We start from the raw sequence: 17862 nt of genomic DNA on the forward strand, positions 1-17862 counted from the left end.
CGTGCAGAGGCGCTTCGCAGCCCAGGCGTGTCGCGGGCGCCCGGGAACCCTCGCCGTTCCCGCCGCGCAGTTAACCTGGACGAGCTGGGACAACCTGATCTCGGCTGTCGGAGTGGGTGTCCTCAGGAGAGGTGACTTGGTCCTCGCGGACGCCAGGTGTTGTCCCTTAGATACCTGCCACCTCCGTTTCCTTCCTGGAAAATAGACTCGTCATCACCTCCTCCAGTTTCTGCCCCTTCTTCACCTCTCACGACACTCTATCCGTACTTTTCCAAGGGAACGTGCCATCATTCGGCTATGCTCTATTTTCTTGTCTAATAGATTGTAAGGTCCTGCGGGCAGCATCTATGCTTTCTTAAATCTGTGTTTCTAGTTTCTGCCAGCAAGCTTGACCCGAAGGGGTTTGCAGACTATCTGTTAAATAAATGAATGAATAATTTTGTAAATGTTGCTCAAGAAGAGTTAAGTAGTGGCGGGGCCGGGCGCGGTAGCTCAGGCCTGTAATCCCAGCACTTTGGGAGGCCGGCCGAGGCAGGCGCATCACCTGAGCTCGGGAGTTCGAGACCAGCTTGGGCAAAATGGTGAAACTCCCGTCTCTACTAAAAAAAAAAAAAAAATAGCCGGGCGTGGTGGCGAGTGCCTGTAGTCCCAACTACTTAGGAGGCTGATACAGGTGAATGGCTTGAACCCGGGAGACGGAGGCTGCAGTGAGCCAAGATCGCGCCACTGTACTCCTAGCCTGGGCGACAGAGCGAGACTCCACCTCAAAAAAAATAAAAAAAGAAAAAAGTTAAATATATATATATTTTTTAAATTATGCTTTGTGTTCTAGGGTACACGTGCACCATGTGCAGGTTTGTTACATATGTATGTATACATGTGCCATGTGGTGTGCTGCACCCATTAACTCGTCATTTACATTAAAGAAAAAAGTTAAGTAGTGGGGAAGTTCTAGGCAAGAATTTCTTCCTTCCCTCCTCCCTGGCTGGCTTGTGTGCCAGGAGCTGCTCACACGCGGGGATACCGTGAGAGGGGGGAACCTCAGTCTCGCAGCAGCTCCTGCCCTTGTGGAGCCAAGTTTCCTGGGGCAAACAACTGTTCGTGAAAGGATCCCTCATGACGAAAATAAGATGGTGACCTAGCAGACAACCACGATGAGGGCTTGGAAGAAGTGCATGCCGCCGTGATGGAGTTAAAGAAGGGATTAAGAAACTGAGCAGTCGGAAGAATCAGTGTTAATGGCGAGGGGTGGGCTGGGGAGAGAAAGGGTCGGCACGCTGAAGTAGGTGGCTAAAGAGAAAGGGCATGGACAATGGTCCTGTGGCTGGAGAGAGCCCAGCCTAAGGACAGAAAGAGAACAGTTGCAGCCAAGGGGCCACGGAAGGGGTTTCCATGGTGACAGATGAGGCTGGCTGATACAGGGCCTGAGACATTTAGGCCCCAGTAGCAGCACTGGAATCCTTTGTGGTTGGGCAGGGGAGTGTAGCTTTGAAATATAAGGTAAATGAAAGTACTACATCTTGACTGAAGTTTGGTTTTAAAGCATCCCTGATTAATGGAAGAGGTAGGATGTGGAGAAGTGCGTTGTGTTTGCTTATGTTTTAGTTTAAAATGAATCTTCAGTTGCCCCTTTGGTGTTACCTATTAGCAATGATTCATGATCAGGTGAGCCATTGTTTCAGGCTGGCTTGCAGAGAGGCACTGAAACAGCTTGCTCTGAATTTAAGGTAAAAGGCCCCGCGCGGTGGCTCATGCCTGTAATCCCAGCACTTTGGGAGGCCGAGGCGCGTGAATCACTTGAGGTCAGGAGTTTGAGACCAGCCTGGCCAACATGGTGAAACCTCGTTTCTACTAAAAATACAAAAATCAGCCGGGCGTGGTGGCAGGTGCCTGTAGTCCCAGCTACTTGGGAGGCTGTGGCAGGAGAACTGCTTGAACTCAGGAGGCGGAGGTTGCAGTGAGCTGAGATAGCGCCACTGCACTCCAGCCTGGGTGACAGAGCAAGACTCCATCTTAATAAGTAAATAAATAAATACATTTAAGGTAAAATGTTCTTACCAGCTGGGCGCGGTGGCCCACGCCTGTAATCCCAGCACTTTGGGAAGCCGAGGCAGGTGGATCACCTGAGGTCAGCAGTTCGAGACCAGCCTGGCCAACATGGTGAAACCCCATCTCTACTAAAAAATACAAAAGTTAGCTGGGCGTGGTGGCGGGCACCTGTAATCCCAGCTACTCGAGAGGCTGAAGCAGAAGAATCGCTTGAACCTGGGAAGTGGAGGTTGCAGTGAGCCGAGATCGGGCTGTTGTACTCCAGCCTGGGCTACAAGAGCGGAACTCTGTCTCAAAAAAAAAAAAAGTTCTTACCTTGGATTACAAATTGGGAAGACTAACCCAATGTTTGTTTTCTTCACTTGTGTGTGCCCAGTGCTTAGCTCATAGTTGGTGCTTTAAAAACTTTAGGATGGGATGGATGTAAGTATTCTTAGCTCTTTGGGCCTCCTCCTTTTTTTTTTAAGAACATGTCTACTATTAAAAATTAATTTCTTACCTAATGTAAATGATGAGTTAATGGGTGCAGCACACCAACATGGCACATGTATATATATATGTAACAACCTGCACATTGTGCACATGTACCCTAGAACTTAAAGTATAATAAAAAATAAAAATAAAAAAAATTAATTTCTGGCCAGGCGCGGTGGCTCATGCCTGTAATCCCAGAGCTTTGGGAGGCTGAGGTAGGTGGATCAGTTGAGGCCAGGAGTTCGAGACCAGCCTGGACAACATAGTAAAACTCTGTCTGTACTAAAAATACAAAAACTTAGCCAGGCATGGTGGCGCGTGTCTGTAATCCAGCTACTCAGGAGGCTGAGGCAGGAGAATCACTTGAACCTGGGAGGCAGAGTTTGTAGTGAGCCAAGAACATGCCACTGCACTCCAGCCTGGGACCGTCTTAAAAAAAAGAGAGAGACTCTGTCTTTAAAAAATTAGTTTCTAAATAAAGAGTTGCATGTTTAATATTTCACCTTTGTTTGAAGTGGTCATTTCCAAAGAAAGCTCAGAGTTGAAGTACGCCCGTTAACAAATACTCAGAATTCATTGTGGAATTTTTGTTTTTGTTCTTGTCTTTATCTTGCCTAAATAGTTGTTCTCTTCCTCATTCCCTTTATAATTTTGCCAGTGGCACATTTATTATGTTTATTTAAACTTGAAAAAAACCCTCAAGAATTGTAGGGTAATACCTAGATGTATCGTGCACTCTGAAAAGCTGTTATATTTTCAATATAAGGGACAGTGCAGGGTGCTGAAATCATTATGTGTAAACTGTAAAAATGTCTGCCTTCTGTAATTAGGATTTTTAAATCTACCCTGAACTTCTCAGGAGGATTTGTTTATAATACACCATACAGTAATAATTTTATCATTTCCAACAGATAAATGGCAGTGTAATAGATGATATCTTACACATTCCTTTGTAATCATGGGCACTTCACATGGAGAGTCAAGGGGGAGGGCTCATACGGGTAATTCTGAATCCCACTGTTCTCCCCCACTCCACAGACTGGTTCTTTCCCCATAGAGTATGAGGCTCTTGTTTCATAGTAAACCTTAAAACTCTCAGACTGAAAGTAATTAGAACTGGAGATTAGTCTAAACCACTGTTTTCTAAACATTTCCCTTTTATTTTTATTTTCAATGTAAAGTAGGATTTTTCGATAAAAGAAGTGACCCCAGGGAAATTTTGAAGTTAGCAGTGTAGAAAGCACCACCATGCCTACCATGCCTGCGGAAGGAGGGAAAACGGACATGGAAAGGATTGGCCTCTTTAGTGAGATGGAGTATATTACTGTGGGTGATAAATATGTGTCACAGTTTAATCGTAAGTATATTTGCTTTCCTCTATGGGTGAATAGTGGGTATTTTCTAGATCAAATTTAGAATTTAATATTTACATTGAATGATTGTTTAGTGGTTTATATTTTAAAGCATTTAGTTCTAAAGTTTGTTTAACTTGTAAAATTTCAATGGAGTTAAGCGATTTCATTTATTTATTTATTTAGAAACAGGATATCTGTTCCCCAGGCTGGAGTGCAGTGGCCTGATTATAGCTCACTGCATCCTCAAACTCCTGGGCTCAAGGGATCCTGCCATGTCAGCCTCCTGAGTCCCTGGGACTACAGGCATACACTACCATGCCCAGCTAATTTTTAAATACTTTGTGGAGGTGGGGACTCTCACTATGTTGCCCAGGCTGGTCTTGAACCCTTGACCTCAAGAGATCCCTCCCCCTCAGCCTCCCATAGTGCTGGGGTTAAGAGGCATGAGCCACTGCACCCAGCAAGAACTTTATTTTATGAGAATAGGAATCTCGTTTCATGAGGGTACTCTATCCTCATTTATTGTCCTCATAGGTAATTTTATTTCTTTTCAAAGGTGCCTGGCAGTTTTCTCCCAGAATATTTTGGTTAGATGGGACACTCCCCTATGCAAACAGCATTTACATTTGCATCCAAGAAGGCCATCCATTGTTACCTTCCTGAGAAATGAAATGCTAAGTGAATGGCTGAGGGATTTTTACAAAAGTCGTAAATAATAAAAAGAGCTAATATACATAAATATTTAAATGTTTCCATTCAATTTTTGGATATCCAATTACTTCTATATAATAATACAAAATAAAACACTGATTTGGAGACATCTCCAAGATACACTGTCAAATAAAAAAACAAGGTGGAGAATGTTCTATATAGTGTGCTAAGCATTAACAATGTGATTCTTCTGAGACAGCATTTAAAACAATGAAAAAGGATACATATGAAAACATTCGCTTGAACATATCTGAACATTCTTTGGGAAACAAAATGATTATCTCTTTGCCTGTGGAAGAAGAATTGGGTGGCCAAGTATGGGAGAAAGACCTGTTGTGAAAATGTTTATACTTTTGAATTTGCAACTATTTGAATGTATTACCTTTTCAAAAATTTAAGTTGACCAAGTGTGATGGCTCACAGCTATAATCCCAGCACTTTGGGAGGTGGTGGTGGGAGGATTGCTTGAGGCCAGGAGTTCAAGACAAGCCTGGACAACATAGTGAGACCCTGTCTCTACAAAAAATATAAAAATTAGCTGGACATGGTGTCCTGCACCTATAGTCTCAGCTACTTTGGAGGCTGAGGCAGGAAGTTAAGCCCAGGAGATTGAGGCTGCAGTGAGCCATGGTCACACCACTACATTCTAGTCTGGGTGACAGAAGGAGACCTTGTCAAAACAAAAAAAAGTTTAAAAAGCTCAGTGATACAGGCCAGGCGTGGTGGCTCTTGCCCATAATCCCAGAACCTTGGGAGGCTGAGGCAGGCGGATCACGAGGTCAGGAGTTCAAGACCAGCCTGACCAGTATGGTGAAACCCCGTCTCAACTAAAAATACAAAAATTAGCCAGGTGTGGTGGTGCACACCTGTAGTCCCAGCTACTTGGGACTGAGGCAGGAGGATCACTGGAACCTGGGAGGCGGAGGTTGCAGTGAGCTGAGATCACACCACTGCACTCCAGCCTGGGGAACAGAGTGAGACTCTGCCTCAAAAAAAAAAAAAAAAAAAAAAAGTCAGTGATACGGATTCACGTTTTAATAGTCAGTTGAATTAGGGATTGTATGCACTTCCAAAAATTCTCCATGTTACCAAAGCTCTCCTCAAATAGAGCTCTCCTAGATCTAAATTACGAAAGATGTTTTAAATACTTATCAAAACAGCCTTTAAAAAATTACTGGGCGGCCGGGCGCGGTGGCTCAAGCCTGTAATCCCAGCACTTTGGGAGGCCGAGGCGGGTGGATCACGAGGTCAGGAGATCGAGACTATCCTGGCTAACATGGTGAAACCCCGTCTCTACTAAAAATACAAAAAACTAGCCGGGCGTGGTGGCGGCGCCTGTAGTCCCAGCTCCTCGGGAGGCTGAGGCGGGAGAATGGCGGGAACCCCGGAGGCGGAGCTTGCAGTGAGCGGAGATCGCGCCACTGCACTCCAGCCTGGGAGCACAGCGAGACTCCGTCTCAAAAAAAAAAAAAAAAAAAAAAAAAAAAATTACTGGGCTACTAGTATTTCACTGTATAAATTCCACAGTTTAAAAATCTGTTCTCCTGTTGATGGACATTTGGGCTGTTTTATGTTTTTTATTATTATGAATAAAACTGCTATGAACATTCTTGTTAATGTCTATTAGTGGCCATGGATACTCATGTGTCTTGAGTATATGCCCCAGAGAGGAATTGCTTCAATTTGAGTATGAAACACCCGTCTCTTAGACCTACGCACACACTCTGACTGCCATCTCACACAGCGCTTCCTAGTCTGTGGTTGGAGAAACATTGAATTAGATCTCTTTAAGGTCTCTACCAGCTCTAAAACTCAGAGTGTATCACCAAGGCCTTAAATATTACAATGTTTTGATGAAAACCACTTAGGTCTTATTGTCAAGATAGCCCTTCACACAGAGCTTTCAGGGAATATTTTGAAACAGTGCTCTAGAGCTCAAAATTCATCATTGGCCCAAATGGTATTTGGAAACTGTTCTCTTCTTTTTCATGTCCTTTAATTGCTAGTAAGCTCAAAATTATCATCTGCCTAATTTATTTTTAAAGGACCTTTTAATGAGGCTGCAAGCAAAAGTAAACAGATGCTACCTGGGGGATCCAAAGCAATGTCAGACCTTCAGGCAGGTTATTTCGATCCCCGTTTTGTAAGGATTTTTGAAGGAGAAGGCTACGTGAATCTGAATCAAGTGAGGAGACGGGATATGATGGAAGCAGCCAGAAAAAATCTAGGCAAAGCCTTCTTCCCTAGTAGTGGAGAGAAAAAGCCGTAAGTGTTTTTTGGGGAAAAGTCTTAAATAGATTTCCTGCACTTTTATCCCTAAATTAAATGTTTGTTTTTCTGTGGGACTTACTTATGTAAGATGAATTTTTAAGTGTTATTCTTAGTTTGTCTCAGGTGGAGATAGTTGTATTGCATGATTTAGATTGACAAGTAATCTTGATTAAATATATTCTCATTATATTAAATTTTAGATTATCTGTATCACGGTGCTCTATTTGTTGATATAATAAAAACAACTTAAATAATAAAATTTGTTCGAAAACCTTGCAAAGTCAGATTGGGGAAAAAATTGCCTTTAATTATCATGTCTATGCCCCTGACTATTTTTTCTGCTGTTAACGAAGTATAAATAAAAATGTAAGGCTGGGTGCAGTGGCTCATGCCTATAATCCCAGCACTTTTCGAGGCCAAGCTAGGAGGAATGCTTGAGGCCAGGAGTTTGAGACCAGCCTGGGCAATATAGTGAGACCCCATCTCTATAAAAGTTAAAAAATTAGCTGGGTGTGGTAGCATGTGCCTCTAGTTCCAGCTACTCAGGAGGCTGAGGTGAGAGGATCCCTTGAGCGCAGGAGTTGGAGGTTACAGTGAGCTATGATTGAGCCACTGCACTCCAGCCTGGATGTCAAAGCAAGACCTTGTCTAAAAAAAAAAAAAAGAAAAAGAAAAAGAAAAAAAAAATTGTGGAATTAGGATAATTTTTTTTTTTTCAGTTGGAGTCTTGCTCTGTTGCCCAGGCTGGAGTGCAGTGGCATGATCTTGGCTCACTGCAACCTCTGCCTCCTGGGTTCAAGTGGAGGAGGGTTCTGGGCCATACCTGGCCAGAAATTCTTTTTTGATGAAGAAAATAATTGATCAAAAATACATTATTTTTAAATTATTGTGAAGATATACTCATGAGGTTTAACAGTATCTTAGTTATGACAACTGTCAATGTTCCCTTTAAATTAGTTTAACATTAGACCATGAAGTCAATGTAATGTTATATAACTGAGACTTAAAACGTAATGTTCAGTGAAACCCCGTCCCTACTAAAAATACAAAAAATTAGCTGGGCATGGTGGCACGCACCTGTAGTGCCAGCTACTCGGGAGACTGAGGCAGGAGAATCTCGCTTTAACCACGGAGACTGAGGTTGCAGTGAGCCGAGATCACACCACTGCACTCCAGCCTGGGTGACAGAGTGAGACACCATCTCAAAAAAAAAAAAAAAGGTATTGTTCATTCACACTCAATAGCTTTGACTCTCTCAATTTATTAATTTGATAGATGATAACTGAAGTCTAATTTTGTGCTTATTTACTGTATTTTTTGAGACTAGTAAAACTACTTTGTATAACTTATACTTCCTTCTAATTCTAGTAGGCAAAGTCAGCCAAAATTATTGTCTCTATTAAGAGTGAGGATTTTTGGCCGGGCACGATGGCTCACGCCTGTAATCCCTGCACTTTGGGAGGCTGAGATGGGCAGATTACCTGAGGTCAGGAGTTTGAGACCAACCTGGCCAACATGGCGAAACCCCATCTCTAGTAAAAATATAAAAATTAGCTGGGCGTGGTGGCAGGCGCCTATAATCCCAGCTACTCGGGAGACTGAGGCAGGAGAATCACTTGAACCCAAAAGGTGGAGGCTGCAGTGAGCCAAGATTGCACCTCCAGCCTGGGCGACAGAGACTCCGTCTCAAAAACAAAACAACAAAACAGAAAAAGAGTCAGGATTTTCGGTGGGTACGGTGGCTCATGCCTGTAATCCCAGCACCTTGGGAGGCTGAGGTGGATGGATTGCTTGAGTCTAGGAAATTGAGACCAGTCTGGGCAATATGACAAAAACCCATCTCTACAAAATACACAAAAATTAAGCCAGCGGGGTGATGCATGCCTTTAGTCCCAGCTACTCGGGAGGCTGAGGTTGCGGGGAACGCTCGAGCCGGGAGTTTGAGGCTGCAGTGAGCTGAGATTGCACCACTGCACTGCAGCCTGAGCAACAGAGTGAGACCTTGTCTGAAAAAAAAAAGAGTGAGGATTTTCTTTTTTTCTTTAATTTCATCTTTTTCTACCTTTCGACACTTTGGATAGATTTGAATTATTTATTATTATTATTACTGTTTCTTGAACTTTTTCACTTTCTTAGATATAAATTTAGAAATGTGATTTTTTTCCTTTTGTCACTACTTTCTTTTTCATGTAATATGTGAAATAACTTTTTCCTATTTTTCAGTCTTTTCTCCTGCCTGTAATAAACTTTGACTCATGTGGTAATAATTGGGAATTGCTACCTTGATACATTAGTTTATAATATGCTTATATTCATCTGTCAGCCAAGAAATAATAACAGTTTTATAGTTAGACTAGGTTTCCTTTTTTAAAAAAATTCACAGATATGTGAAAAACATCTATAATTTAGTGGATACAGAAAGTGTTTCCGAAAAGGGAGACTGGTGTTATAAATAAGAAGCCCTTATACAGAAATTTATTCAACACCAAATTATGGAACCATAGGCATTATTTATTTATTTATTTATTTATGTATATATGTATGTATGTGAGATGGAGTCTGGCTCTGTCATCCAAGCTGGAGTGCAGTGGCACTATCTCGGCTCACTGCGATCTCAACCTCCCAGGTTCAAGCGAGATTCTCCTGCCCCTGCCTCCCAAGTAGCTGGGATGACAGGCACAGGCCACCACGCCCAGCTAGTTTTTTGTATTTTTAGTAGAGATGGGGTTTCACCATGTTGGCCACGCTGGTCTCAAACTCCTGACCTCAGGTGATCCACCCACCTCAGCCTACCAAAGTGCTGGGATTACAGGCGTGAGCCACCACACCCACCTCCAGAACTGTAGGCATTTAATAAATTCTAAATAGAATGACTTTTAATGCTTGCGTTAAATCATGCTCTGGGTAAATTATGCCTGTATGTGAATAGTTCTCCTTTCTCTGCATTATCCCTGCTCTATTTCCTTGTTGTATTTTAGAATTTCATTCCATAGGTTCATAAAGAGGGATTAATTGAAATATGCTTTCCTACCGTTTGTAGACTGAAAGTATTGATAATAAGCAATCAATGTTGATGTCTTTCAAGTTTTTGAAATTTTTAACTCAGATGTATGAACAGTGTCAAGTTTTGATAGTAATAAGGTTTCATTTGTCTTGTAGACCTTTTTCTGATTATTAAAATTTGTTTGCTTCAATGGTAACTTAAGAATTAGAGACTATGACTGTCGCTAACAATAGTTATCCTTATTGTGGAAATTTTAACAAAAAATCTGTGAAAGTGCTGGATAGTAAACACTTTAATGATTTTGCATAGATACTGTGTGCCCAGAAAATTTAACATTAAAATGGAAGAAAAGAAAATATTTGGTTAATTTTTTCTGCAGTAAAGTTATGAGATATAAACCAAACAGAAGAAAATTAGCACCCAAATTCCCTGAGTCACTTTCCATCAGTAGTGGAAACAGCAGTCTTAAATATTTGTTTTGGAAGTGTAGTTTCTTGTGGATGGATATTCAGATGTATTTATTAGCTAACTTGCCATAAAGTGCCCATAAATTAATCTGAAAACACAAAAGACTCTGTTTATTGTTACAGTTAACTGAATTAATGGGAATGATTCTAACTTCCTAAGGATTACACAGTTTTATTTTTATAGAATGTTTAAAATAATACAAATATTGAAAACATATCTCACATCAAAATCTGTGACTGAAGAATGAGGAAAATGAAATTAGATTAAAACTAGCATTTTTTTCTCTTTTTTCCCAATGTTTTTAAAAATTATGGTAAAATAGACTTAAAATTTGCCATTTTAACCTCTTCCTTTTAAAACACCAAAAAATTGTATTTAAGATGTGGCTTAGGAAGCTACTATGGAACAATAGGTGGTCCAGTCCCATTTTTCAGCGCACAGTCAAAACCTCGAGAAAAATATAAGGCACCTGGAAAGAATTTATACACAAACCCAGGAAAGAAAGGAACTGGATATGGGTAAGATATTTTTAATACCTTGTCTTATAGTTTGTTTTGAAATTTTGAAAAATTAAATTTCTGAACTCTGAAGTCACCATTACTTACTTTGCTTCCTTAGCTATGCAAATATTACCATAGGTAAACAGTTTTCACACTCTGCTGACTTCTATGATGCAGCAAAACTAAATTATAAGGTAAAAAATTTGTTTTGAATGTTTCAACCTTTCTTTTATTTAGTTAACTCGATATTAATAATTCACTTGAGGCTGGGTGCAGCGAGCGGCTCATGCCTGTAATCCCAGTGCTTTGGGAGGCGGAGATGGGCAGATCCCAAGGTCAGGAGTTGGAGACCAGCCTGACCAACATAGTGAAACCCCGTCTCTACTAATCTTACAAAAATTAGCTGGGCGTGGTGGCACATGCCTGTAATCCCAGCTACTCAGGAGGCTGAGGCAGGAGAACGCTTGAACCCAGAATGCAGAGGTTACAGTGAGCCAAGATCGCGCCACTGCACTCCAGCCTGGGTGACAGAGCGAGACTCTGTTTCAGTAATAATAATAATAATAATAATAATAATAATAATTCACTTGAGATCTAATTTTGTTTTGTTCTATCTATTTGTATCACTGGGGCAGTGGCAAACTCATGTTTATGAATTGTGATAATTTTACTGTTCTATTAGATTTTCATATCTTGCTGTATATCCTCTCAGCTCCTTCCGGGATGAATTTTATCTCTTGCTATGGTTTACCACATCTATTTTATATCTCTCTAAACTAGCTGCGAAACTTCTATTAGCCTGGCCTGATCAACTATGTTCTATTTTAAATAAAGAGTTATATCCTGACCCTTAGCCATATTCCCAATACACCCTACTATCTGTGCCTGCAAAAATAGTGGTAATACTTTTGGGCTGATCAAGAAGCCATTACGATGAGCGAATGGGATGGAGGAGTGGAGGGGTGCTGGGAAAAAGTGGAGGTTAGAGAATGGATGAATCCTATGAGGAGACAGAGGAAAGGATAGGAGAAAACTGCTCACTTTATTAAATGGCAGAGATAAAAACTGAAATTTACTAGCATATGCCTCTCACACTCACTGTGTACCATATTTGACTTATAATGAGACCTGTTCCTTTATATGGGGAATGTCTATCTGTAAATAAATAAAGGAACCCTTATAAATTTTAGAACCATACGAACAGAATTTCACAATATCACCATAACATAAAGAAAGCTGGTAGTAATGAAAAGTCAAGTTAATTTGGACATAAAGCATTAAATGGCAATCACTTGATAGCTTTTTGTTTTTGTTTTTATAGGCACGCAGGCTGTAACAGTTTTGCTATGGTAATTTTAAATACCGGTAGAATGTGAGAGAATAATGACCATTTTGCTGATGGGCATGTCCAAACCCAGGAACAGTTTTCCATTAAATTGGGCAGAAACCTTGGTTCTTATAAAATTGTATATAAACTAATTTTCATCTGTAGGAATAATAATACGTACATACTACACAACTACATACAGTGGAATTTTATAGTGGCTCAGTAATTAATCTTTTACCCTATACTTATTGGGCATAAGATACTTTCTTAACAGAAAAAGCTCTTTTATCCTCATTTTTAGAACTTATACATAAGGCAGAAATTTTATATTCCTAGATTTACTAATATCCTAAAACTAATTTTGAAAAATGTATCTTGCTTTTTCTTTCAGTATTAAAAAAAGGTTACTCCACTGTCTTCCTGCTTGAATTGTTTCTGATGAGAAACCTGTTGTCATGCTCATTTTTATTCTTCTGTGTGCAATGTGTCCTTTTCTCTGGCAATTTTTTTTTCTTTTTATGACTCATTTAAGCAGTTTGATTATGATGTGACTTTGTGTTGTTTTCTTTCATCCTTCTTGTGCTTGAGGTTTATTGAGCTTCTTGGATCTATGGGTTTATAGTTTTTCAAATCAAATTTATACTATTTCCAGTTATTATTTCTTCAGATATTTTTATCTGTCTTTCTCTTCCCCTTCAGAAATTCCAGTTACATGTGTATTAGGCTTCTTGAAATTGTCCCACAATTTACCAACGCCCTATTAACTTTTAAAAAATGTCCTTTTTTCCTTCTATGTATTTCATTTTGGTTAGTTTTTATTGCTGCATCTTCAAACTCACTAATCTATTTTTCTGTAATGTCCAATCTGCTGTTAATGTCAACCAGTGTGTTTTTAATCTCATACATTGTGGTTTTGCTCTCTAGAAGTTTGAGTATTTTTAATGTCTTACCTGTCTCTACTTAATTTTTTGAGCAGAATATACAGAATATAACAGAATATACTTACTGTCTTCATGCCCTTTTCTGTTAATGCTAACATCTATATTAGTTCTTGGTTGATTTTAAATAGTTGTTTTTTCTTCTCAGTAGGGGGGTCATATTCTGCTACTTTGAATTACTGGCAGTTTTTTTTCACTGGATGTCAAATACTGAGGATTTTACTTTGTTGAGTGCTGTATATTTTTGTATTCTTATAAATGTTCTTGGGCTTTGTTCTGGAATGCTGTCACATTACTTAGAAATGGTTTTTATCTTTTCAGGTCTTGCATTTAAGATTTGTTAGGTGTGATAGGAGCTATGCTCAATCTAAGGCTAGTTATTCCCCACTACTGAGGCAAGACCTTTCTAGGTACTCCGTCGGATGCCCTATGAATTATGACATTTTCTTGCACAGCTGATGGCAACCAGCACCATTCCCAGTTCTATGTGAGAGCCAGACACCGTCACCTCACAGTCTTTCAGGTGGTTCTTCTCTGGGCTTTGAATAGTTTTCTCATACATCTGCTGACCAGTACTCAACTGAACGTTCTAGGGCAGGGGTTGGTAAGACAAATACAGTATTTTTCTGGTAAAAGGTGACCATGCTCTAGCAAAAAGTGATCCTAAAACATGACATTATAATCACACGTGAGAATCACTGAGGGTGACTGTTAAAACCGCAGATTAATGGACCATACAGCAGACCAATGCAATCAGAAATCTTTGAGGGAAGGGCTTGGTGATTTGTAATTTAAATAAATTATCAAGTGATTCCCATGACAACTAAATTTTGCGGAACACTGCCCAAAAAGATCAATAGAATAAATTTTCAGTACCATCGTTGTGATATGGAAGAGTGGAGAGCAGATCACCAAGAATGAATGAATGTCCCGCAAGCTGGAGAAAGGAAGAGGACGACAAGCAAGGGCGAGAGAAAAATCCCTAAAGAGGAAAGGATTCTGAAAGTGCTACAGTGGGTTCCTAGTAGTGAAAGTTAGTCTTCTCTCAAGTAACTATCTATTTTAGATTTCATTTATCAAGTGTTTGCAGTTCAGTTTGTTGAATGATGAAATACCAGATTTTATATTTGCAAAAGTGAAAAAAAGTATCAATATTCACTGTGTAGTTGTTTTTTTGAATCTATATTTCATAATTTGATTTTTGCTACTTTATTAATAGCCAGTGATTTTTATACTTAATATTGTCTGATAGAAAAGATTATAACATAAGAGGAAAACATGACTGCTGTTTTGCTTTGAATACTAGATAGCAATAAATATTATAGAAATGTAATATATACATATATACATATCTCATATATATCTACATCTCATATATACAGATATATGAGATATACATAATCTCATGTATACATATGAAATATTTTTAAAAATTATAAAAATGTTATATATACATATATGTATATATCTCAAATATACATATATGAGATATATACATAATCTCATATATACATATATTTTTAAAAATTATAAAAATGTTATATATACATATCTCATATATACACATATAAAATCATATATCTACATAGTCTCATGTGGTCTTTACAACAGCATTACGGGGGGAATGATAATGTCCGCATTCACAGTTGAAGAAGATGTGACACTAAAACGTAACTTTCCCAGAATCTCTGAGAAATGCTACAAAGCAGGAAGGTCGTGAACTAGGGACAACTCTTGTTATTCTGCATCATGCTGCCCACATAGTTAATATAGATTCGTTCAGGTGATAAGGTCTCAGTACCGCAAATACATTTGTATCCAAAATGAATAAGCGTAGTTATGTTTGCAAGTAGGCATATCTTTCGTAGCATAAAAACAGAACGTAGCAAATTAATGTTTTAAAAAAGTACATGGAGCAGGATGGATTTAAGAATCATGTTTATATTACAATGTAAAAGATTTTACTCTGGGTTATTTTCAATTTGTGAAATTTATGCTGTGTAATTTCAAACTCTTTAATTTACAGAAAGCGAATGAAGAACACCATCGTTTACTTAAAGGAGCACCGTTTAAGTTAAATCTTCACCCAAGGGACTATTTTGATGCTAATCCTTATTTTTCTGAGGAACCTTTACCACCAATTAAAAAAGAAGAGAAGAAAGAATCAATTTCAAACACTTTTAAACCTTCTTCTCCTGGTAAAAAGGCAAGTTTACAATTTTAGGATGAAAAAAATTAAGCATTATAAAGAAATACTGTCTCTTGCTGTCAAATGATTTTTTTCCCCATATAAATAATAAACTTTTGTTCGTACTGATACCAAGAATCATGGGACCCATTTTTACAAAATTACATGAAATCACCAAGTATGAATAGTGTAGGGGATAATGAAGTTCTTATCATGAAGTAATTATTAGTTTCTTCAAATGTATTTGAATTTATAATTTTTTTTTTTTTTTTTGGAGACAGTGTCTCGCTCTGTTGCCCAGGCTGGAGTGCAGTGGCATGATCTAGGCTCACTGCAACCTCCACCTCTCGAGTTCAAACGATTCTCCTGCGTCAGCCTCCAGAATAGCTGAGATTACAGGAGTATGCGACCACGCCTGGTGAATTCACAATGAATTTTTGAAGTGCTTCTCTAGACCCTAGGTCTAGTTTTTCTTAAAATCATAAAAAGCCAAACCATCTTTTAGTTTTTAAAATGGCAATTAAAATTAACTATCTTCCTACTGCAGAAGTTAACAAGTGAGAATAAAAATTAAAATGCTCCAGCAGTGTATAAACCTTAGTCAATGCTTTTTTTTCTGTAAATTGCCTGTTTTTCTTGCAGACTTTGTATTTCAAAGTTTATGTTTTAATATTGTGAGATCAATATTGTGAGATCTCTTGTAAGATCTCATATATGAAGGGTACTACTCTCGTTTTGTTATTTTGTGTTGGAAATAATTTTTTTAATCTGTTGGATCTTTGGTTATGATGTTTTGTTCTGTTCAGGAATTTCATGATTTGATGTAGTCAGATTTATCATTTTCATTTGTCATTTTCAGAGTGGCTCTCTTTACCACTAATATTAGAATAATGTGGCTTCTTAATTTCTTCTATTAGTCATATCCTTTTGCATTTAAATATTTATCTAAAATGCATTTTGATGTAAAGAGTAAGGTAAGAATCCAGCTTTTATTTAGTTTGGGGGCATGAGGAAACTTTGGGCAGGGGTGAAATGTTCTGTATCTGAATTGTGGTAGTCATTTCAAGAGTGTAGACATCTGCCAAAACTCATAGCATTGTTCACTTTAAATGGGTATAGTTTATTGCAGGTGAATTAGACTTTAATAGAACTGATTTTTTAAAAATAAAGTTGTTCCCGATATGACTGATGGAATAATTCATTTTTAACACCATTACTTTGAAATGCCATTTTTATCAAACCAAAATTCTTATTTTTGAAGGTATGTTTCTGAGTTTTCATTCCATTTGACTAATCTATTTGTCTATTTCTGGCCCAAAAAATCCTTTTAAGTTCTATTATATGTAATAGTGAGTGATCTAGTCTCTTCTTACTCTTTAAAAAAGTTGTGCTGGTTATTCTGTCATATTCTCCAGAACTTCAGAATTATTTTCTAAAGTTCCCAAAAGAGAAAGAACTTTGATATTTTGTGATAAAATTTACTCTTTGTATTTTTGGATATATTAACATATTTATCATTTGAATCTTCAGAATCAGGAGTAAGCCACTTAACCTTGTATCTCGCTTGTAGAGTTTTGTATTTTACATCGCATAGCTTATATTATATCTTATATTTATTCCTCGTTATATTAAGGTTCTGGTCAATAAGGTTTTTTCCCAACATATTTTCCTTCATATTATTTGTCATTATAAAAAACATTTGATTTTTAAAAAATAACTGGCCACTTCATTAAACTTTGTGTTCTGATGGTTATTTTCTTGATTCTCTTTTGCTTTACTGCTCTATATTATCTGCAAATAATTTTGCTCCCCACCTTTCTCATATATTTGTATTTTTTATGTCACGCTCATGCCCAATTCCTTAAGCCAGCAGTAGTGGCCATCCTTGCCTTAATCTTGACTTTAATAGGGATACCTTTAGTTTTTCATTTTTATAGGTGCCAAAAATAGGAATAAATCAGGAACATATGCTGAATTTTATTGAATATATGTTGAATTTTATCAAATGGTGTAATCTGTTTAGACTATCCCTTCACTCCCCACTTTTTACTTGTCATAAGCTGAATAACAATATTTCCTGGAATGAATCTCACCTGGCTCTGTTGTATTAATCTTAAAATATAATACTGTGTTTTATTTGCTAATATTTTATTAAGCATTTTTGCAAGAATAATTGGAAGTGTGATTGGTCTGTATTTTTAAGACTCTGTATATGCCTTGTTCTATTTTGGTACAAGTGGATGCAGGCATCTTAAAGCAATGGGGGAATTTCTTTGTTTTTCTATGCTCCATAGCAGTTTGATAGCACTAGAAATGCTGGCTGTCTGAAGACTTGGAGGCGCTCACACAGTGAAGCATTCTGAGCCTAGCCATATTGCAGGATGGTTCTGCTAATTTTCTCAATTCTTACATGTCTTTCTCCATCTGTTTTGTGTAGGTTTTCTATCTCTTTTTGGTCAATGTTGATTATTTATATTTTCTTAGAAAATCAGTCATTTCATTCAGGTTTTTGGGGTTTGCAGAAATATTTTTTTTATATATATATATATATATATATTTTTTTTTTTTTCTTTTTTT

General features: G+C 38.2%; 1 protein-coding gene across 1 annotated transcript in view; it reads left to right on the forward strand.

The window, feature by feature from the left end:
- The window catches only part of LOC105553973 (chromosome unknown open reading frame, human C4orf47), a 24004-nt gene continuing 6142 nt past the window's right edge, over window positions 1-17862 (forward strand). Inside the window, exons 1-6 of the mRNA XM_012000183.1 lie at window positions 1-156; window positions 3708-3880; window positions 6635-6854; window positions 10713-10850; window positions 10951-11026; window positions 15124-15303. Coding sequence (XP_011855573.1) covers window positions 3772-3880; window positions 6635-6854; window positions 10713-10850; window positions 10951-11026; window positions 15124-15303 — 723 coding nt within the window. The 5' untranslated portion in view covers window positions 1-156; window positions 3708-3771. The remainder of the gene's footprint in view (window positions 157-3707; window positions 3881-6634; window positions 6855-10712; window positions 10851-10950; window positions 11027-15123; window positions 15304-17862) is intronic.

Source organism: Mandrillus leucophaeus, unplaced genomic scaffold, assembly GCF_000951045.1.
Source record: "Mandrillus leucophaeus isolate KB7577 unplaced genomic scaffold, Mleu.le_1.0 Scaffold62, whole genome shotgun sequence".
Taxonomy (NCBI): domain Eukaryota; kingdom Metazoa; phylum Chordata; class Mammalia; order Primates; family Cercopithecidae; genus Mandrillus; species Mandrillus leucophaeus.